Source organism: Ascaphus truei, chromosome 16 (assembly GCF_040206685.1).
Source record: "Ascaphus truei isolate aAscTru1 chromosome 16, aAscTru1.hap1, whole genome shotgun sequence".
Classification (NCBI taxonomy): Eukaryota; Metazoa; Chordata; class Amphibia; order Anura; family Ascaphidae; genus Ascaphus; species Ascaphus truei.
This window is the reverse complement of record NC_134498.1, coordinates 37,230,070-37,254,241: the sequence shown is the minus strand read 5'-3', so window position 1 is coordinate 37,254,241 and position 24,172 is coordinate 37,230,070. Positions and strand designations below refer to the sequence as shown.

At 43.5% G+C, this 24,172-nt stretch overlaps 1 protein-coding gene across 3 annotated transcripts in view; it reads right to left on the bottom strand.

Annotated features, from left to right (window-relative positions):
• Positions 1-24,172, bottom strand: part of FHL1 (four and a half LIM domains 1) — a 51,319-nt gene that overhangs the window by 9,907 nt on the left and 17,240 nt on the right. For 2 of the 3 annotated variants that reach the window (XM_075573214.1, XM_075573212.1), the window contains exon 1: positions 6,287-6,441. The exons of the other annotated variant lie outside the window; for it this stretch is intronic. In XM_075573214.1, coding sequence (XP_075429329.1) covers positions 6,287-6,308 — 22 coding nt within the window. In that variant the 5' untranslated portion in view covers positions 6,309-6,441. Of the gene's footprint in view, positions 1-6,286; positions 6,442-24,172 lie in introns of those variants that run through there. 3 annotated transcript variants of the gene reach the window in all.

Sequence of the window (24,172 nt, the reverse complement as noted above, 5' to 3'; positions counted from 1 at the left end):
CACACACCCACTAGGACATTAAATTACTATATACCACTTAGATTGTATGCTCTCTGGGGGAAGGGATTTCCTTTCCTATTGTCTGATTTTGTTTGTTACCCTTATTCTGTGTCTTGTATTCCCTTTTGTAAAGCGCCGAGTACATTGTGGGTGCTATAAAAGATAAAGAAATGCTGTACATACAAACGAGGTACACCCCCGCTTACAGGTATCCTGGTAAATATCGCAAATCTCATCCACGCAGGGGCACCCAACTCCAGTCATCAAGCCCCCCACCCCCCTAACAGGTCAGGTTTTCAGGATATCCCTGCTTCAGCACGGGTAGCTCAACCAGTCTCTGCTTCAGCACAGATGGCTCAATCAGAGGCTCAGTCTTTTACTGAGCCTCCTGTGCTGAAGCTGGGATATCCTGAAAACTTGACCTGATGGGGGGGCTTGAGGACTGGAGGAGTTGAGCCCCCCTGTTATAATGTATCAAAGTCTCCCGGCAGAGAAACTGGAGCAAAAAAAAAAGAATTAACTACATTTATCAAAGTGTAAAAATGAAATTCCTTCCAATGGGACTTTTTTCTTCTTCATTATATCTGGGCCAGCGTCACAGCCAGGAGACTGACACACAGCCGGGATACAGACACACAGCCGGGAGACAGACACACAGCCGGGAGACAGACACACAGCCGGGAGACAGACACACAGCCGGGAGACAGACACACAGCCGGGAGACAGACACACAGCCGGGAGACAGACACACAGCCGGGAGACAGACACACAGCCGGGAGACAGACACACAGCCGGGAGACAGACACACAGCCGGGAGACAGACACACAGCCGGGAGACAGACACACAGCCGGGAGACAGACACACAGCCGGGAGACAGACACACAGCCGGGAGACAGACACACAGCCGGGAGACAGACACACAGCCGGGAGACAGACACACAGCCGGGAGACTGACACACAGCCGGGAGACTGACACACAGCCGGGAGACTGACACACAGCCGGGAGACTGACACACAGCCGGGAGACAGACACACAGCCGGGAGACAGACACACAGCCGGGAGACAGACACACACTGCTCTGTCTCTCACAGACAACACACAACCCAATAAAGAGCTGCCCAGTTGTCTGGGAGATTCCGTTTGTGTCAGATGAGATCTGAAAAGAAGAGACAGATGCAGCACAGACAATGGTCTGCGTGAGCAGCAACGTCACCAGCAGTCTGATAAACCCTACACGTCACGTGTACCCCTCTGTATCGCACGTATTTATATTGTACCCCTCTGTATCACACGTATTTATATTGTACCCCTCTGTATCACACAGATTTATATTGTACCCCTCTGTATCACACAGATTTATATTGTACCCCTCTGTATCACACAGATTTATATTGTACCCCTCTGTATCACACAGATTTATATTGTACCCCTCTGTATCACACGTATTTATATTGTACCCCTCTGTATCACACGTATTTATATTGTACCCCTCTGTATCACACGTATTTATATTGTACCCCTCTGTATCACACGTATTTATATTGTACCCCTCTGTATCACACGTATTTATATTGTACCCCTCTGTATCACACGTATTTATATTGTACCCCTCTGTATCACACGTATTTATATTGTACCCCTCTGTATCACATGTATTTATATTGTACCCCTCTGTATCACACGTATTTATATTGTACCCCTCTGTATCACACGTATTTATATTGTACCCCTCTGTATCACACGTATTTATATTGTACCCCTCTGTATCACACATATTTATATTGTACTCCATTTAATTTGCAGCCAGGAGCCTGGACAACAGCTGGACGTTCCAACTCCATTCCTTCTAGTTAACACAGCAACCCTCATCAAATAAATATATACCGGTGACACATCCGGGACGGGCTCAGGATGGTGTAAATCAGCCGTTTCCTCCTTTTATTTTATCCTAAACTTGATGAGTTTTCACTTTTTAATTCCACTGACACCCCTAGTGCAGCCAAGGCCCAGCGAGGAAAAGGAAACGCCGTGTGCACAGTACAGATATATAGTTAAACGTCGTGTGCACAGTACAGATATATAGTTAAACGCCGTGTGCACAGTACAGTTATATAGTTAAACGCCGTGTGCACAGTACAGTTATATAGTTAAACGCCGTGTGCACAGTACAGATATATAGTTAAACGCCGTGTGCACAGTACAGTTATATAGTTAAACGCCGTGTGCACAGTACAGATATATAGTTAAACGCCGTGTGCACAGTACAGATATATAGTTAAACGCCGTGTGCACAGTACAGATATATAGTTAAACGCCGTGTGCACAGTACAGATATATAGTTAAACGCCGTGTGCACAGTACAGATATATAGTTAAACGCCGTGTGCACAGTACAGATATATAGTTAAACGCCGTGTGCACAGTACAGATATATAGTTAAACGCCGTGTGCACAGTACAGATATATAGTTAAACGCCGTGTGCACAGTACAGATATATAGTTAAACGCCGTGTGCACAGTACAGATATATAGTTAAACGCCGTGTCACAGTACAGATATATAGTTAAACGCCGTGTCACAGTACAGATATATAGTTAAACGCCGTGTGCACAGTACAGATATATAGTTAAACGCCGTGTGCACAGTACAGATATATAGTTAAACGCCGTGTGCACAGTACAGATATATAGTTAAACGCCGTGTGCACAGTACAGATATATAGTTAAACGCCGTGTGCACAGTACAGATATATAGTTAAACGCCGTGTGCACAGTACAGATATATAGTTAAACGCCGTGTGCACAGTACAGATATATAGTTAAACGCCGTGTCACAGTACAGATATATAGTTAAACGCCGTGTGCACAGTACAGTTATATAGTTAAACGCCGTGTGCACAGTACAGATATATAGTTAAACGCCGTGTGCACAGTACAGATATATAGTTAAACGCCGTGTGCACAGTACAGTTATATAGTTAAACGCCGTGTGCACAGTACAGATATATAGTTAAACGCCGTGTGCACAGTACAGATATATAGTTAAACGCCGTGTGCACAGTACAGATATATAGTTAAACGCCGTGTGCACAGTACAGATATATAGTTAAACGCCGTGTGCACAGTACAGATATATAGTTAAACGCCGTGTGCACAGTACAGATATATAGTTAAACGCCGTGTGCACAGTACAGATATATAGTTAAACGCCGTGTGCACAGTACAGATATATAGTTAAACGCCGTGTGCACAGTACAGATATATAGTTAAACGCCGTGTGCACAGTACAGTTATATAGTTAAACGCCGTGTGCACAGTACAGTTATATAGTTAAACGCCGTGTGCACAGTACAGTTATATAGTTAAACGCCGTGTGCACAGTACAGATATATAGTTAAACGCTCTGTGCACAGTACAGATATATAGTTAAACGCTCTGTGCACAGTACAGTTATATAGTTAAACGCCGTGTGCACAGTACAGATATATAGTTAAACGCCGTGTGCACAGTACAGATATATAGTTAAACGCTCTGTGCACAGTACAGATATATAGTTAAACGCCGTGTGCACAGTACAGATATATAGTTAAACGCTCTGTGCACAGTACAGATATATAGTTAAACGCCGTGTCACAGTACAGATATATAGTTAAACGCTCTGTGCACAGTACAGTTATATAGTTAAACGCCGTGTCACAGTACAGATATATAGTTAAACGCTCTGTGCACAGTACAGATATATAGTTAAACGCCGTGTGCACAGTACAGATATATAGTTAAACGCCGTGTGCACAGTACAGATATATAGTTAAACGCCGTGTGCACAGTACAGTTATATAGTTAAACGCCGTGTGCACAGTACAGATATATAGTTAAACGCCGTGTGCACAGTACAGATATATAGTTAAACGCCGTGTGCACAGTACAGATATATAGTTAAACGCCGTGTGCACAGTACAGATATATAGTTAAACGCCGTGTGCACAGTACAGATATATAGTTAAACGCCGTGTGCACAGTACAGATATATAGTTAAACGCCGTGTGCACAGTACAGATATATAGTTAAACGCCGTGTGCACAGTACAGATATATAGTTAAACGCCGTGTGCACAGTACAGATATATAGTTAAACGCCGTGTGCACAGTACAGATATATAGTTAAACGCCGTGTGCACAGTACAGATATATAGTTAAACGCCGTGTGCACAGTACAGATATATAGTTAAACGCCGTGTGCACAGTACAGATATATAGTTAAACGCCGTGTCACAGTACAGATATATAGTTAAACGCCGTGTGCACAGTACAGATATATAGTTAAACGCCGTGTGCACAGTACAGATATATAGTTAAACGCCGTGTGCACAGTACAGATATATAGTTAAACGCTCTGTGCACAGTACAGATATATAGTTAAACGCCGTGTGCACAGTACAGATATATAGTTAAACGCCGTGTCACAGTACAGATATATAGTTAAACGCCGTGTGCACAGTACAGATATATAGTTAAACGCTCTGTGCACAGTACAGATATATAGTTAAACGCTCTGTGCACAGTACAGATATATAGTTAAACGCCGTGTGCACAGTACAGATATATAGTTAAACGCCGTGTGCACAGTACAGATATATAGTTAAACGCCGTGTGCACAGTACAGATATATAGTTAAACGCCGTGTGCACAGTACAGATATATAGTTAAACGCCGTGTGCACAGTACAGATATATAGTTAAACGCCGTGTGCACAGTACAGATATATAGTTAAACGCCGTGTGCACAGTACAGATATATAGTTAAACGCCGTGTGCACAGTACAGATATATAGTTAAACGCCGTGTGCACAGTACAGATATATAGTTAAACGCCGTGTGCACAGTACAGATATATAGTTAAACGCCGTGTCACAGTACAGATATATAGTTAAACGCTCTGTGCACAGTACAGATATATAGTTAAACGCCGTGTGCACAGTACAGATATATAGTTAAACGCCGTGTGCACAGTACAGATATATAGTTAAACGCCGTGTGCACAGTACAGATATATAGTTAAACGCCGGGCAGCATCACTAAAGTCAGAGAAATTCCCAAGGGGAAAAAAATGAAATAAAAGTATTTTTCCAGCGTGTTGATTGCTGCTTTAACTCTCCTGTGTGCAAAGATTTGGGCGGTGACTTCCTGTATCAATAGCTAAACATGTACCTCTCCACTTTAGGGGAGCACTGAGAAGACAAATGAATGTTCCAAATCACAATGAGAGTAAGTGGTCCGGATAGGAATTCAACCTCTTTTAGTCAATACACTATATACCTCTGTATAATGACACAGAGTGTCTGTTTTAAGGCGTTGCATCTCTTTCATGGCTTTGCAGTGTTTATTCATAAGGAACAATAAAATCATGCTCCACATATCCATGCATTTCCTTTTTTACATTGATATTAATTTGCTACATTTGGTGTCACTCGACAGCAGCACTAACTGTGCTAGTTAGAAAGACTGCAACAAACACATTGTTACAAATGACAGCTTAACTTCACATACAAAGACCTGGTACCCACTGTAGATGCAACATTAAGGAATAAAAGATGTATTTGCCTTTCAGACATGTATGGGGAGTTCTGCAGGATGTAATTATTATCTTAAAGTCCCTGGAAGAAATTCATCAATGTTCTTTACAACTATTCGGATTTGGAATTTTACATTTTTAACAAAAAAAAAACACATTATGATTGGAAGAAATCACTGAATCTCTCATTGTACATTCCTATTTGAACATAATTGCAATATATGCATAATATATATTATATATGCATAAGAAAATACACCGTCCTCTGTTTGAGGGCAAAACTATTGTAAATTCAGAGTGAAAATTTACGTTGAGAATTTAAACGACGATTCATTTCACTACTTACATTTATTAAACGTTGGGACAGAGCTGTAGACAGGGTTTTAAAAAGTAATATTTATGCTGTGGAATAGTAAGAGGCTTTCTCCATCAAATCTCCTTTCAAAAGAAAGCAGAATTGTAAATGTGTTAATAAATTTATTAAGTATTGGTACTCTGGGTGTGAAAACAATGAAGTACTCTGCTCCCTTCAGTACCCTCACACCTCAACCACTGGAGAAAACAAATAAACGTTTAAGTATCTCCTTTGCCAACATGAAATAAAAGTTGTATACTCTATTGCGTCAGTAAATATGCTATCTGCTGGTTAGAGATAACGTACACACATTCTATTTCGTTAATGAACTGCCTGACAAAGCCAGATTTATTTACTGTACCTGAGTGTCTTTCAAAAGCCATTGTGGGAGAGGAAATTCACAAGACGACCACTTTAGACAACTGATGTGTTCTCAGCTGATAACCCAAACGTACTGTTTGATAACATACTGGGAGCTATTAATAAAGTAGCCACGACAAATGTCCACACCCCTCTCTCGGGATTTCACTATTAATCCCACTTGAAATGCAAGACCATTTTTGGGCATCTTTCGGGAGAAGAATAGGGTCCCAAAAAAAAAAAAAAAACACCAGACAGTCCGTGTAAGATGCTCCCACAACTAGTCACATTTCTAATTTAGCTCCTCGGCAGATGAAGCAGCGTGGGCACACACCCCTGTAATGTCACATAATATACCACTTGCAGATCAAAGGAAAGATGTTCCCCTTGGCACACCATGCTTTATTTATCAATGGAAAGTCATCAATTAAAAAAATAAAACAGTTATCATGGCACGTGGTTTACCGGAGCCTTCAAATTATTTGTGATCTTTGATAATGTCAGATGATATGACCGTGCTGCTTTCCACCTTAATAGTGAATAGTTACTTAATATGAACATAGTAGCATTAGATAAACGGTGGCTCTAAAGTATTGTGTCTCGTGACCGCTGTACCCCACACCTATAGATTGTGGCCAGCGGCGGAGGGACTTGCCTGTGCCAGCCGCCCTGCTTCTCCTTCAGAACCCAGCGTAAAATGATGCCGCGGACGTCACCAACGTGACGCCGCACTGCGTCGCTTTACCATGGTAACGCGGCGTCATTTGACGTCGTGCGGTCACGATTGTGCCACCAACAGACGTCGTCTAGTTGCTATGGCAATCAGTCCCTGCTTCAGAACAGGTCAAAGACTGAACCACCTCTGCTGAAGCAGGGATATCCTGAAATCATGGCCTGCTGGTGGCCCTTGAGGACCAGAGTCGGCCCCCCCTGTCCCAAGGGATTCCCATCTAAAATTTGACATGATGCAATAAACATGCACAGCCCCAACGCACAGCCAACGTGACACATTATTTAGTACTTTCCTAGGTTTTTTCTATATAGTTATTTCTCACAAGTTTGGCTCATTTAGTTCAGAATGGGTTAAAGTAAATGACCCGTACATATGAGAATAAAATATGGAACAAAAACATAGTAATGTGCTAAATAATGTGTGATATTCGATGTGCATCAGGACGTGTTTATCGTGGTATACTTGGTCACTTTGCCAGTACCACGCCAATGGACACAAATAAATACATAGCTATATAATATTGTGTGTCTGGGTTTGGAGCTCGGCAAGATTGTGTATGTCTAATTGCACACGGGGCAACACGAATGCAGCACATATATTGCACTGGAATTTAGCAGCAAAGCGAACGGTACATTTTATTTTCTGGCACTAGTTTTACACAATCAACAATTCCCTGGTGAAAAATGAATGCTATTAATAGGTACAAGTTCATTCTTAGTATGCTACCAGCCTTGTGTCAGCTGTTTCCTGGAGGTGCACAGCACTCCTGTGGGATTTAACCCCTTCACAGACAGACAGGCAAGCAGTGCATTTATTGTTAAAAAAATTCCAAACTAAACAATAGAAATAAAAAACTTTAAGCCCCACAGAATATTACATCATCTAACATCCTAATCACTCAAAATCAAAAGTGTGTGTGTGTGTGTGTGTGTGTGTGTGTGTGTGTGTGTGTGTGTGTGTGTGTGTGTGTGTGTGTGTGTGTGTGTGTGTGTGTGTGTGTGTGTGTGTGTGTGTGTGTGTGTGTGTAAATATGCAAATACAACTGTATGCTCATCTGCATGTATTAGGCAGGTCTGCAACCCCACCTTCCACCATTATCACCCAGCATACAGCACTTCCACTGCAGCAAGGGATTCTGGGAAATAACATGCAAATGAGCACACAGTGCCACTTTTTGCTTCAAAAACCATTTTTTAACATGGTCCCCTATAGGCTTAAGCTTGCTGCATGGTCACAGCTATGAGCACAGCCAGGGTTAAGGTGCATACCCAGAAAACCACCCACAGACAGCTGTTTCGACCTTAATGGGTCTCATCAGTGTGGGGTTGATTGACTGGGTATGCAAAGAAGCTATGGGGATAGGCTATACCATAATACTGAGTTAAGTTATGGTATAGCCATAAGTTATAAGTTAAGATATATATATATATATATATATATATATATATATATATATATATATATATATCTCAGAAATAATGTTACCATTCTTCCTGTTGGCAATCAGTTTAATATGTTGATTACTTGCTGTCTCTTCCCTTCTTTCTACCCAACATTAGTATTAACCTAACATTAGTATTAATCTCTCCCTCCACTTCCCAGTGAAATACTCATGCGTTTGGAGGTCCATTTAGAACATGAGTGGGAATGAGTACAAGGAAATTAGGTCAAATGTAGCCAATGATGTTCGCCAAAATTGTCCCCATGGAAGGAAGCATTGGACATGGATGGAGTGAAACACGGTAAAGCTGGAACTGTGGTGGCTTCTGGCCACTGCCCGTGAGCACAAAATGTTCTGACCCCACTTTATTTCAAATAAAACCTTCTCAGATAACATTTCCTTCAAATAGTCCCAGATCAAAGGGTCTTTTTTATCAACATTTGCTAGAGGGCTAACCCTGGACTAGTTGACTTCTTGGAGGAATGTGTTCAGAGATGGTTATTTGGAGAATAAGGAGGAAAGTTGGTCTAATGTGTTCTTCCTATTCCTATTTGAATGTGTCCTGTGTTATGCTGTCACAATGTGTTTCTTTCCCATGTCTCCATCTCTAAAAAAAATCACCCGTATTCATGTGATAACTCTGCAGGGGATTATAATAAGTGATTCATTGGTGAAAAACTAAAGGCAGAAATAGCAACAGATATGTCAAATAAGATCCCACTGTTTTGCCCCACTAGATACACAGCCCCTTTGTATTTCTCTCTAATATACTATCAATGATTTGCTTACACTATATCTTGCGGATATTACTTGATTCATTTGTGATATGCTGTAGTTTGAGTTAGAGAACAGACGCAAAGTACATTTTTCCTGTCTTGCCTTGAAATACTTTCTGGGCAACCTACCCGCCTGTCTGAACAAGCTCCTCACCCCTACCACACAGCTCTCACCACCTGAGATCCATTCTCCAAAAGACTGTTCATGGTACCACGGCTCAACAAGGGATCCGGCCGCTCCTCCTTCTCTTACCGTGGACCTCACGACTGGTACAATCTACCGGAGACTCTCACAGCCGCCTCCAGTATAAGTTCTTTCAAAACTAAAGCTGTCTCACATTTTAATCTGGTCTGTAACGGTTACATACGCCCCAAATCATATATTATCAGTCCATGAAATGTTTGTAAATTGAATGTATAAACTCTGCTCATTTAATGTAACTGTGTATTGTCACAATAACTCTGTGCCCAGGACATACTTGAAAACAAGAGGCAACTCTCAATATATTACTTCCTGGGAAAACATGTTATAAATAAGATATTGAAATGAATGTGTGACTAAATATTCTATATGCAAACAAAAAAATATGCTACTTCTAAACTTTTCCCTTGGTTTTCATCTTGCTTGTTTAGATATGGTTTTGTTATAAAGATGGCGTCGTTCAATAATGTTTTAATTTTGTATGTTTGAAGGACCCTAAAATGGCCCACTGTGAAAATGCTCTAACCCTTTCAAACATCCAACACATATCATCACAAGGGCTTTACTTCACGTGGACAGATACCACGTGTGCACCAATATGCCACAGAATATGAACATCCAGCTAAAGAGTTCCTAGCATCGCAGTAACCACTTGTGAGTTTTACTGAATAACCCCTGCATTCAATTCATCTTTTTCTTTACAGAAAATACCACTTGTGAGCACATTTGCATGTCTCAGACAGGTCTGCAACTCCCCATAATCTCTTGGCATGCAGTGCTTCCACTGCAGCCAGGAATTCTGGGTAATGGCGTGCAAATGAGTACACTGTGTCACCTTTTACTTCTTACCCATTTTAACATGGGGCCCTAAAGGAAGCATTGGATGCAAGGAGATAATGGGGAAGGGCAGGGCTGCAGACCTGTCTGAGATATGTGAATATGCTCTCACGTGGTATTTTTATTTACTTCTCATCATCTAATTGTGTATGTTGTTGGAGATTTCACACCTTTTCCACTATAGGGTCGTGTCATAAGATTTCTATGACAAATAAACGATTTTACCCCTTTAATGCCTAAGGCGACCAATACGATACAAACTAAATGTCTTTAAGTCACTAAAAGAAGTCAACGGGAGTTCCTGCATGATAGTGCCCCGATTAGCACTATCGCAGTTTAATGGATGACCCCTATAACGTGCAACTGAAGTCTAGAAATACATTTATGATAGAAATCAATATAAATAGAGTTTGTGTATATCTCCGGCCACGATGAGGAATTCATACAGCGGGCGGTGTGGAAAGACATATTAAGGATGGGAGCTTTACCCTCTGACAGGCAGAGTTCAGCGATGAATGCCAGTTCTATTGAAGAGCTGTGAGTCAGCAACCTGACATTAAGCTCTCGTGCCTGGAAAAAAACATGCAGGCCAGTTACTAAGCACTCGGGGACGTGCAATCCGCTATGTACAAGAACAGCCATGTACAGCTGTGCAAGAGGTCCGTGACAACACTTTCCAAACATACATCTTCACTGGGAATGTATGTTGGAGTGATTTGGCACCAACCCCTTCAAGGGAGGCTGTTCATGGAGGCGTCTGAATAACTCCTGATTTGTCCTTAAAAATTAATATTAAAGGGTCCTAAAGAAAGTGGTCAGTTCAGTTTTGAATGCATCTCAATATTGTTTAATTCCCGCAATTTCACGAGAATCGGTGTTCTAGAGACAGAAACTCAATGTAAGATATTGTTACACAAAAAGAAAGATGCACAGACTAAGTCATATCCCAATTTCTAGGGTACAGACATACTCTTATTTTTTTCGTTTACAAAACGAAATATACACCATTTTTACAGCACAATCCAGTCTTACTTGACAAAGACCACAATCATTAGGTTGTTTTTACAATAAATAAAACTTAAACCTTTTCGAAATCGACTCTGTCCATTTGTTGAATGGGAGAGGTCTCTATTAAAGTCATACTGTACAACATTTAAATAACAGTATCTAGGTCAATGCGGTTTGTACGCACACAGCAATGAGCAAAGATAATACTCTTATTGGCTACATTTTGAGATACAATCTGTCAGAATAAATGCTCCCCCTTCTTTAGACACTTGGGGGTCTGTGTATCAAGGTAATAATCATGGCTGAAAACAGGGGCATTTTCATCCTTCACCTATCAAAACACATTGCCCTAATTTTGCCCCAGTTTACAACTTGGGGAGAGTCAGTAGGGGAAGTTGGGGATGAGTTGCATGGTGCACAGATTATAATGAGATGTATCATGTTCCCATCCTCCATATGTGAAGTTGTTTAAGTCAAAAATTCTGCATAAGATGTTGGAAAGCGTCCTTACATATAAGGCTACGGCCCCACTGCCTGCGCTGCACGCGCGTCTGCGAGGCTGGCGGCGCGTGCAGCCACGTTCCCTGGTCTGCAGTGAGCTTCGGGGGGAACGACAGGAGCGGGGCATGCTGAGGGAGTGACGGGGGCGCCGCCATGACATCACCCGGCAGGTTCACCCTCATTGGTTGAACCACGGGGGGCGTGGCCTAGAGCTCCATCGCTACTTCTACGCACAATTTTAATGTGAGTCTGAAAAACTCACCACGCAGCGCGGCGGCCGCCCCCCGCAGCGGGCCTGGCCGCATTGATGGGCAGCTGTTGTCCCCGCAGCGCCCGCCATAGCGAGCGCTGCAGCAGCCATTGGGGACCAAGCCTAACACAGCTCTGCTCCAAAAAAATAGGGCCATGCGACAAAAACACACTATTCTCTACGTCGGTACCACGCCACTTTGCTACTACACAGAGGGACAAATGTAGTTAGAAAACCAAGAAATCGCTTATGTATATATTTTACATTTTTAAGTTTAAAAGAAATCTATCAAATAAATATTCAAAGGGCAGCATTAGATCTAGTACCAGTCTGACACGGTGAGTCAAACAATTTGTCAAACAGCCAACAAAGGAGCACGGTTTGTTTTCATGGTGTTATGATGGTAACTTGGAGAATTGGGGATAGCAAGATCAGATGTCAGAACACGGTATGACAGGAGCCATGAAAAGGGAACTGCAGAATGAATCACCTTCACTGCTACAAACAGGTATAAATTACGCTGGACTTTCCATTAAGACATTAAAATAAGTTATGGTGGGTATAAAAAAAAAAAAAAAAAAAGTGACAAAAACCCTCCACTGTACAGTAAATACCACGTGTGGTGCCACTTTCATGTCTCAGACAGGTCTGCAACCCTGTCTTTCCCCCATTATCGCTTAGCAAACAGTGTTTCCACTGCAGCCAGGGATTCTGGGTAATGACATGCAAATGAGCACAGTGCGTCCCGCTTTACTTCTGTTCCATTTTAACACGGAGCCCTATAAGCTTGTATCTGCCGGAGGTTTGATCAAACTTTTACCCCAGGTTCCCGATTTTACACCGCTGTCTGCTTATACCTTTCCAAATAACGGGGTGACTACACTGGTCCAGTTGAATAAAGTAATGGTGTCCTGGTTTTTTTTTTTTTTAAATAAAAGGTAGAGGGAGTTCAAACACCCGAGTAAAAACCAAGGGTGGACACGTTCAGTGTTTTTGGTTCCAAAAGTTTCTCTATTTTTTTGGTTCTGGTTTCGGTTCTAAAACGTGTAACGGTGTTTCCCCCACCTGATGGGAGATTCTGCAATTACAGCTTGTGTGGTGCTTGCTACCTGTTGGTAAGCAGGAGGGCTTAGTCGTCTACTGATGGATGTGGGGACACAGGACAGGTTTCTGAGGTACATACCCTACATGGTTCTTTAGCAGTGCAGCGCCTCCATCTGCCACAGGTTCCAGATGTATGGAGGCGATCTTCAACTATAGAAATACTCCCTCTCCTTCCCCAGTAAGATCACACACATGGCAGGAGGTATATGAAACAGGAACGGTTTATTGGGTGAGCAATCACAGTCACGGCAGTGGCCTGCCCAATACAGACTCTGGATCGGCTACCCAGCTGTAGGATGGTCCCTGGACATCCACTACGAGTTAAGGGCCACCACAGCTGTCCTTGCTCTTCCCTGCCCCTCTAGCAGAGGCAGGGAAAGGTGCACACTCACTCTCCCACAAGGGAATTACTCTCTTCTTCACTACCATAGAGGTTTCCAACATATTGTGTTGTAATGCGAACTCCTTCGGCAACTGGATGTTAAATAGACATTATGAAGGAATGTATGGTCATCTCCATGGCTGTCTAGGTATATGGTTCTTCCAATGTGGTTCTTCTTGGTGGTATTGCAGAAGGTCAGGCAACGGTGTACTGTCAAGTCATCATGCCTGTATATTGCCATCCTTCCACAAAGATCATCTCTTGACCACAGAAGGTCGTGTTAGTAGCTGGTCTCAGTAAGGGAGGGGATAGAGTGCAAAATACTAAAAGGTCATCTACTCAGGCTAAGTGCTCTCCTGTGTGTGACCAACTGCTTGGCTGCAATAGACGAATCAGTTTATTCACCCATTGCCAACTGAAACACGATCCGTTGCAGACACCTCCAGCAGCATAAAGAAAGTTAATCTGGTCATTTCCATTATGCCAAGAACGACCTGAAGAACTCAGCAGTCCCGTCTCCTGTTCTCCCCCAAAGTATTCTCCACTTCAACTCCCTTTTTCATGCCATGATTTTATTAGCCCAGGGATATAGATTATATTTGCAAGAGCAGACGTTGACAGTTTTCTTTTGCAGTCCAGGCGCCCAGTTCATGGAATCGCCGCAACCAAGTCTCCGCTCACCGCCGCCAGACCCTTCGCCGGCGCTGTTCTGCATTGGACACTCTGCCATTTCGCCAATAATGTAAGTAAATTTAAGGGATTTTAGCAGTTAGGGTAGGGGGCTTAAGGTGTCGAGGGTAGGGAGAGCAGCGTTAGTATTAGGGGCTTACCATGGTGCAGAATCGGCCGGCGGCGAGATCCCCTGCAGCAGGGCGAGTGGCAGCTAAACACCGGCAGCGATTTGTTCACGGCAAAATAGCCGCAACCACATGCCCCAGAATGCCCAGTTCATGTCACGGGTCAAAGTGCTCTTGGTATGGCCTATTGTGCTACCTACTCTGCAACTTATAGCTAGACGGTAAGGTTGGTGACGCGGCTGCTTATCTGATGGCACTGTATATTCCTACAGCATTGACAAGCAAGAATACATTGCTGGCCTCACCAGCACTAAAGTGGATTACAAGTCTATAGCGAATAGACGCTTCCCGGTCAATAGCCCCATTAATGATTTACATGAATTCATTTTAATGTATTAATAATGCCTTTGGTTAAAAAATGTTAATAAATATTTTCTCCTCTTCTCCGTTGGTTTATCATAAAAGTAGTGCTCTCATCCAGCTGACCTTTCTCTTTATCTGGCAGGATTAAGGCAAGAACGCTGCATTGTTGAAACAGTGAGATCATTGCTTATTTCTGTTGGTACATTAATAGCAGTCAGTCTCGTCCATTTGCACCGGCCGTGAATCATTACCTCCCCGCTGTTAATGCACAGCCACATTTAAAGGGGTGCAGGGAGGAGCGGATACTGCACGGTATAAATCGTAATGGGAGAAGGAGCGGCTCAGTGAGTAAAGACACTGACTGGCACTGAGAGTTTGAAGCAGGGGAGGACGGATGGATATGAGCCCTGTAGTCGCTGTTCCCATTGGCCAGGTTGAAATTCCCACTCTCCTTAAGCCCAACCCTGTGGGCGGTCCTAGACGCACAGTCACTGCCCCGGATTGGTCCATCACAGGCTTAGCATCCGCGATGTGATTGGTCGACACCATGTTCTCCATGCTTTCCTAGGAAGACGGGGAAAGCAAGTAAAGAGTGGCCAACTGAGCTCCAGCGTCCTTCCTGGAGTTAGCATCTAAGCGGGTGTGCTCCGGGGCTTTGCCGGAGACACCCCAGAACACGGCTCGTGCCGATCCGAGCGATTCAAAAGTGCTATTGCCAAAATAGCATCCCCAAGATCTTGAGGGACGTGTAAGTTACATAGTTACATAGTATGACCTGAGTAACTAGGGGCACCCAGCACCTAGTTAGCTAGGATTCCCCCTGTAACCCCTGTGTTGAGGGCAAGATCTTTTCTGTCCTTGTGTTGTGCTCGTAGGCCCCAGCCGCAATAAAACTGCTTTATGGAACTCCTTCATCCTTTCTGGTGCTATGATCCCAGTGAATTGCCCTGGTGGCCCGTGACAACTAGCATACAGCATTTAAACATACTCAAAGGTTATCGAGAAAAGGGAACAAGAAAAGGCACTGGGTGTGTGAACAGCACTGATTGCGCCGATACCGGAAACCCCGTGGTTCGGCTAGAGTAAAGACGCACGCATTGAAACGTTGCATAGTTTAATGATTTAATAGCTGTAGCCCTTGGATTTCTTACAAAGACCTCGTTTAAACGACATGATAAAATGTGTTTTACTAAAAGCTCTGTTGCTACATGAACACAAACAAACGGTTAGGAGGAGCTTCCTGTGAATGGGTCATTTGTTCACTGTGGCAACAGTCAAAGAAAACACACATAAATTAAGATACAAAGTGTCCAGTCGTGGCTTTGTTCTTTACGTTTATGGGAACCCTTGTGGCTAAATATTTGTCATTAAATGGATTAAAAAGGTTTAGAAAGGAAAGTGGCTTAACGCATTAGATGCCGGATGGGCCAGTAAAGCTTTATAACATCCGGGCCAATAAATGAACGGGCGTGCCATTATGTTGTCATGCATTGTTCTTGCAATATGTTTGGGGATGAGCGCCATCCATATTGGCACTGACAATTTTCGGTTGTGGTAGTCACTGCATAAACAACAATATGCCTACGGAAAGATAAACCATGCATTATTGTAATGTATTTTTCCTCCTTCACAATCCTCCCTTATAATATGCACTTTACACAATCTCAGTGTTCTCCTTATCTTGTTTTTATTCTAATTGATGCACGAAGAGCGTAAATTGTGACGTCGGGTTTGCCAGGTGTCTGGTTTTGAACCGGGCAGGCCGGTATTTCAGCATTGTGTCCGGGAGAAAAGTTTAGGTAATACCAAACACGTCTGTGTCCGGAATTACCACTTTGTAGACGGCGCCGGGAAGCGGGAGGGCTGCGGCGGCCGGCGCGAGAATGGTGGCGGCCGGCGGGACGCGCTAACGCCGAGTGGGACGGTGGCCGGGAGCAGTAAGGAGAAGCGAGACTTGACGCGAGTGGAGAGGACGAGCGGAAGATGACTGCAGTCAGAGGACGGCAGAGACTGCAGTGACAGCTTCTAGTGCTGTCTGCCAGGAGATCCTTAGGCCTTAAGGTAAGAAGAAATACAATTGAATGGATGATGATGATGATGATGATGATGATGATGATGATGATGATGATGATGATGATGATGATGATGATGATGATGATGATGATGATGATGATGATGATGATGATGATGATGATGATGATGATGATGATGATGATGATGATGATGATGATGATGATGATGATGATGATGATGATGATGATGATGATGATGATATTGAGGGGGGATGGGATGATGATATTGGGGGTTTGAGATGATGATATTGGGGGGTGAGCTAATGATGATTATGATATTGGGGGGATGATTTGTTGATATTGGGGGGGGATGAAATTATGACATTGGGGGAATGAGATGAAGATGATGAGGGGGGGAATGAGATGATGATGGGGGATGAGGAGACGGTGAGGAGGGAAGTGGTGGTGGTGTGAGAGGATGAGTTCAATGTTAAATACAAAGTTCAGTAAGATGTAGCCTGCACTTGGCGTTGTAGTAGTCAGACAGTTGCTGCTACTGTTAGTGTAAAGTTTTCATTAATATTACAATTAAAACATTAAAAATAATTTTTGAAATAGTTTCAATTTTATTTATAGTGCGTTTTTAGATCAGTATTTCGCACCATCGGCCTGTATGACTACAGGTATATTATATATATATTATATAATATACCTGTAGTCATACAGGCCGATGGTGCGAAATACTGATCTAAAAACGCACTATAAATACTGTATATATATATCAAATGGATATATGACTGTATGCTCATTTGCATGTCTTAGACAGGTCTGCAACCCCGCTTTTCACCATTCTCACCCAGCACACAGCACTTCCACTGCAGCAAGGGATTCTGGGAAATGACATGCAAACAAGCACACAGTGCCACTTTTTGCTTCAAAACCATTCAACATGGTTTCCCTATAGGTTTAAGCTTGCTGCATGGTCACAGCTGTGAGCACAGCCAGGGTTAAGGTGCATAGCCAGCAAACTCTGCGTTAGGACACTGTGATTGCTGGGGGTTATTTGATTAACCCCAACGGACCAGAAAAGACTTTGCACATTCACAGAAGGATTGTGGCTGCCAATTTGTGCCCTTACAAAAGGACTACATTTTAAAAGACAATCTTCTGGTGCTTTGCACCTTTCTGGACATTATCCCCTGATCCTATACCCGTAAGTGTAATTATTAAGTGTATTCTGCAGTTGTCGTGTGTTTGCCTATCAAGGGAATAAATCTCAGTTTATTTTGCTCAACTTGTCTTGCTCAATTGGGATCCACGAAATATAAATGTGTTATTAAGTGCGTCCATCGTGACAAGCATTTAAAACTGGGTGGGTGGGTTTGCTGGCTATGCATCTTAACCCTGGCTGTGCTCAAAGCTGTGACCATGCAGCAAGCTTAAGCCTATAGGGAAACCATGTTGAATGGTTATGAAGCAAAAAGTGGCACTGTGTGCTTGTTTGCATGTCATTTCCCAGAATCCCTTGCTGCAGTGGAGGTGCTGGGTGATAATGGTGAAAAGCGGGGTTGCAGACCTGTCTAAGACATGCAAATGAGCATACAGTCATATATCCATTTGCTATATGCTTTGTTGTGGAGGGTTTTTGTCACTTTTTTTTACCCACCATAACTTAACTGAGTATATATATATATGTCATATTTTTTCAAAATGTCACTCCAACTATACACTAATCTGCACCATTTCATATTCTATTTCGTTCAAAAAATTTTTGGGGAGGCTGTACTCTCCACAGACCCCACCCCATCGAGTTTTCTTGAGCGCTTCGTACCTCTCACCATTGTGTCCAGTGTTTTTGGAGAAGACACCTAGTGACCCTAATTGTGAGTATTTGCTTTTCCTAAAATACCTGGGTATGTACCCAAGCGAGTTTTGGGTTTCCATAATCTGAAATGTCTCTTAACTACAAATCTGGTCTCTTTTCTTTGATCAGCATGCAGTATTATTCCTGTTGAACCTATGTGATCAGTACCGCTATTCTGGGAGAAGTACATCTAACCCCCAACACCCGAATTATTAGGGCACTACAGGGCAGATTCATCAAGTTAACACACCCGATCCGACATGAACTCCTATTCAAAATCAATGACGCTGGCGCGGATGTACTAACCCGTATTGGCGCCCAATGAATCACAATTGTATTTTTCGAACTTGGGTGCTTTTCGAACATTTTCTCCTCTCCCCTGCAGCTATATTTTATTAGCGTTTGTCTTCACAACAAACAGAGAGATGATGCCCAAAAATGAGGCGTTCACGGCGAGAGAAAAAAAAAATCTTGGGAGTCAGCCAAACTAAATGTGGTTCATAGAATATACATGTGGTTTTTTATCCCACCCAAACGGCTTACACCCATAATTCCGGTAGCATTGTAAGAGCCGAGTGCAGGACACCCTATGTAAAGCTATGGGTTTAACTGATGGGTTGAACCAGGACATCTTTATGTCAGCCAGCATTACTGAAGAAAGTGTGTGGAGCTGCCTCGATATGGAATCTGTGATGCTTTTAACTTGTGTAAACTGGGACTGCTGGACTATTTGGTATGCTTAAACCATGTGGAACATCTGTTTTGTTGCTACTTAAAAGATCATTGAGTGACAAAGTAGCTCAAGACAGGAAAATGGTGCATACTATGGCAGAGTGATCTCCAAAGATCGCTGCCGTGATAATGTGCCGGGAGATGGCAAGAGACAGAGAATATCTCGTCTATCCTTACAACCTGTGGTGGCTCTTGATTCAAGATCTCCCCCTGCTGGATGTGTTTTACAAAGCATCCTCGCACAGATGAGATCCAAATGGTTGAAATAGCTGTCCGTGAGTGCGTTTACTGGCTATGCACTTTAACTCAGGCTGTGACGAAAAGTGGTGCAGTACGGCAGGCATAAGCTCGTAGGGGTCCATGTTAAAATGGATTTGAAGCAAAAGGTGACATTGTGCGCTCATTTGCATGTCATTTCCCAGAATCCCTAGCTGCAGTGGAAGTATTGTATTATAAGAAATAATGGGGAAAGGAATGGGTTGCAGACGTGTGAGCACATTCGCGTCTCAGACGTGGTATTTTTGTTTGTTTTATAAAGCAAGAGGAGAAGCACAAATTGCAGTTACTTCGATAAAGGCAGAGGGCAGGGCTCTTCATCTTCCGGCACGCAGGCAAAATACTTCCCAGGAAGGGCCTTGATGTGCCCCTTGGACTTTCTGCTACGGCTAAATTTTGTTTAGGCGGCTAAATGCAATGCTTTACACTGAAACTCGCATGGAAGTTAAGGTAATGTTATATACGGCTCCAACCAGTCGCCTAATGAACGCAAATAGCACAGCACACTGCCAAGCAAATGATCGGGCTAGAGAAGCTTCGAATGTAAAATATAATAATGTCTTTAAGCCATCTAAAAGAAGGCTAAAAAAAGTTCCAACGCGTTTCGCACCAAGTGGGGGAACACTAGCCCCAGTCCCCAGAGGTTTATACTGAAGGAAGTAGTGGGTAATTCTACCCTCCTATTCCATAGCCGGAGAGGTGCGGCCTGGGAGTTATGACTGATTGAACATTTGTTATCATTACATACTGTAGTATACAGATGAAGATTTGAGACACTAAAATCCAACTCTGTACCCTTCATCTACATATGTTTTTTTCCTACTTTTTATGAAGAGAAACAATTTATATCATACAAGAAGGGGTCAATTTTCTATATGATGACCTCCTTATGTATTTTCTCAGGTCAATATTCGTATGACCTATACACACACAACAACTTCTCCCTCGAGGACTAGATTTTGCTAGATTATGTTATATAATGGCACAGATGTTATAAACGTGTGTAAAATAAGGCAATCTAAATCATTCTTAAATGTATCTAAAATGACATTATAATAAGCTTGAGTCCCTTCCCCATGTTCTGGGATCGGATCCCTTTGGAGAACCAGTTGAAGAACCCTGGCAGATGGGATAACTAGATCTGTCGGTGGGCGCATTGGGGCGTTTGGACTGTTCTCAGCAGAACAGCCCTTTCATTTCAATATGGATTTTTCAGTCTAGAACAGACGCTTGGGTGTATATAAAATAAGGACCAGAGTCTTATTTCAAAAGTTGGTTTAGTTGCATTTAGCAAGACATAAGTGCAGCTGCTACAATGTGAAAGCACTCAAACATGCAACACCTTTGCTACCATACGTAACAGTTGTCTCAAATTTTTAAATCAGTGTCGGCTTCATGGTGGTGCAATCAGTGTGACTGCACCAGGCCCCGCGCTCGCAGGCGCCCCCTGCGCTCTCCCCCAGGACCCCTCTTGTGGAGCGGGACTGGTGACAGAGAGAGCCCACCCAGGCAGGAATCACAGAAGCCGGGCAGAAGTTCTGTGTCAGGACCACCCCGGGGTGGGCTTCCTCCAGCGCCGCCTCCGCAACTGCCCCACAGGTAGGGCACCGGAGAGCGTAAGAGGCCCTGCACTCTGTGTGGACCGGGCCGGCCCTGATTATATGTTTATAACCGGACATAATAAATATCACAACATACATACTGGGTTGTTTTTAGGGGGTCACTCATGCAGACATGTTAACCCCCAGCAACACATAGCAAGTCCCTCTCTGGCAGTGCAGTGGTTAATAACGAAGAGGGATTTCAGGTGGAGGCAGTTTGAACTTGCCGGTTATTGTGTCTCCAGCCCCCTGTATTTGCAACATATCATCAATTGTTCAGTCTTGTTTTATGGGTCATGCTTATCTGGAAAACATTGCATCACTGCCATGGATTTTCTCCAGCTTCCCCTATCACGCAGATCTTCTGGAGCGGGTGTGTGCTAATGAAAACACGCACTTTGTCCAAATACCATAGAAAGAGCCAGACGAGCGCCGGGCTCATGAAACCATCTGGTTAAAATTCCTTCTCTAACTAAATGTAATCTAAAGCGAACAGGAGGTCCGTTTTCCTGCCACAATCTCGCTGCCAAAAAATACTTGGACCTTCAGCAGTTTTGTGTTATTTTTTCCTCTCTTTTTCAGCAAGTCAAGAATTTTAACAAGTAGTTAACCGTGACTAAACACCATCCAAATATAGACACATCACCTAATTTGGTCAAAACTTTTTTTTCTCTCGTGCACAAGAATGTCCCATGTATTTCAGTAAATAGTTGAAGTATTGGTGATGCACTGAATAATATAGCACTCATGTCTACTAAATACTATTTAGACTTAGATTGTAAGCACTTTGGGGTTATAGTATCCTTTAGCCTTACCATTTATCTATTCCCATAGTTTGTAATGTACATTATTTACTTCCTGTTGTAATGTTGCAAAGTGCAGCATACATGTGTAGCCCTCTTTCCTACACCCTAAGTGAGATTGAGGTGGGTAGGTGTATCTGACTACTTATCCATGTGGTGCTGTACCTGTTTGGCAACCAGGAGGGCTGCGCTTCTGCCACAGGGAACCTGGGGTATATACTTACACTCAGTGCAGCGCCTCCACTGATGAGGGATCTCAACGGGGTGGGAGTGTGCCCTCACCAGAACAACCATACAGTAAATACACACAGTGTGAATAAACAGTATTTACTGAGCATGAACGATAACTTCAAGGAAACTCTCTTTGCATAACATCAATACATCATATGCATAACATTGCATCACCCTGAATGCATACCATCCCCTCACCCACATGTCCATCATCACATCACCCTCAGTCCCTTTGATAATTTGATAATACTGTGCTTGGACACTTATCCCTCGAGTGTCCACAACAATAAGGTGAATGTGAGTGTGAGGGATAGTGCTTCCCTGTGTTGGGGCCCAGTGGTGCACTTATTATACTACCTCCCTGATCACTGCTCCTGATCAGGATAATCCTTGGAACTAAGCAACACCGCACAGTAATCCCACGCCGCACTGCACTGCTCTCTGCAGGAATGGATACACACGCTGACTCCACAGGGAGTGATCCTTTACCACAGTCTCTGCTATGGAGTCAGGCACTCTTCCTGCTACACGCTGTACTGACAGTCAGGCACTGTCATGCAACATTCCTCTTTCTCTCTGAGTATGGTGAAGGAGTCCCTGTCTTAAGGCAGTCCCTATAACATACAGTATTCCTCTAGTGTCTCAGGGGACTAACTGGGCCCTGGGGGTATACCTCTACCCTAGCCCCTGCATGCAGAAGATCTCTCACTGTAGATTCTGTCTGATCTCAGACTCTGGCAGCTCACCACGTGCAACTGGCACTGGTGATATTACACACACTGTATATTTAGAAAGCAACCCCCTTCTTCCTATGTGGGGCCTTTCACTAACACAGTCAAAGCTAACTGCTGTGGCTGCACTCAAAGCCACACTGTCTCTTCTTGTCAGAGCACACAGCACTGCAGCTGTGTCACTGACAAGACTTACACTCACCTAAGGGCAGGGTCCCTTACCTAAGGGGCCTTCCCTATGAACTTACCCACTAACCTAGTGAGGAGTGGGGCCTGGGGGTAACCTGGCCTAGTGTAAGAAGCCTCTTGTTCCTTACACACTTCCTCCCCCTTCCTTCTCCCAGCTCCAACTGACTAGCGTGGTCTCTGCAACATTGTATCCTTCTCCAACAGGAGAAGCTGCAAACTCTATTGGCTGGCTGGCTGCACGTGATGTGGGTGAAAGGGCAATCCCCAGAGGCTGCTGGGAATTGTAGTCCACTCAGGACCTCTTTAACATTGGGACCGCGTGCGCTATCTTTACTGCGCCTGTGCGAAGCTGTAATGGCTGCCGCTATGCTTAACTGTGCCTGCGCGACCTTGGGGAGTCCCTGCACTACAGAGCGCCATCTCTGCCACTTCGCGCTCACTTTATTAGCCGCCGTGTCGCATCTGCGCATGCGCGAGCCTCCGCGCCCGTACGGACATAAAGATGGCGGCGCCGTGCCTCTGACGCCACCGGGAGGACTCTTTGGGGACCTGGCTACACATGGTTGGCGTTCTATAAAGAAAATGATACCGGCATACTATATACAGAATACCACGCTTGCATGGTCTACATGCGAATATATTTCAAACTTCAGGGTACACATACGAAAATACCCCTCGGGTATCACTGCGATATGGTGGGTTGAAGGTTGTATCCATTGGGAAACTGTGAGATTAGATCCAAGTAGTATGGAACAGGTTGGCAATGAGAGCATTACTTGAAGGTACTGCAAATACAGAGACACTACAAATATAGATGAACAAATATACGTGTGGTCAATCGAGAGTGGGAGCAATGGTTCACTAGCTATGCAATAGATGGATTTAGCTGTTCTATCGGACCTTCTTCAGGGGTAGAACATTCAGAGATGAACCTTCCAAATCCTTCTCCAAGTGGTTGAAACTACAGCCAGAATGAGTGATCGGAGGACATACATGCTATATGTATAAATACATTGTATCTAGAGGGGTTTTTTTTTTTATAGGAAGGACTCAA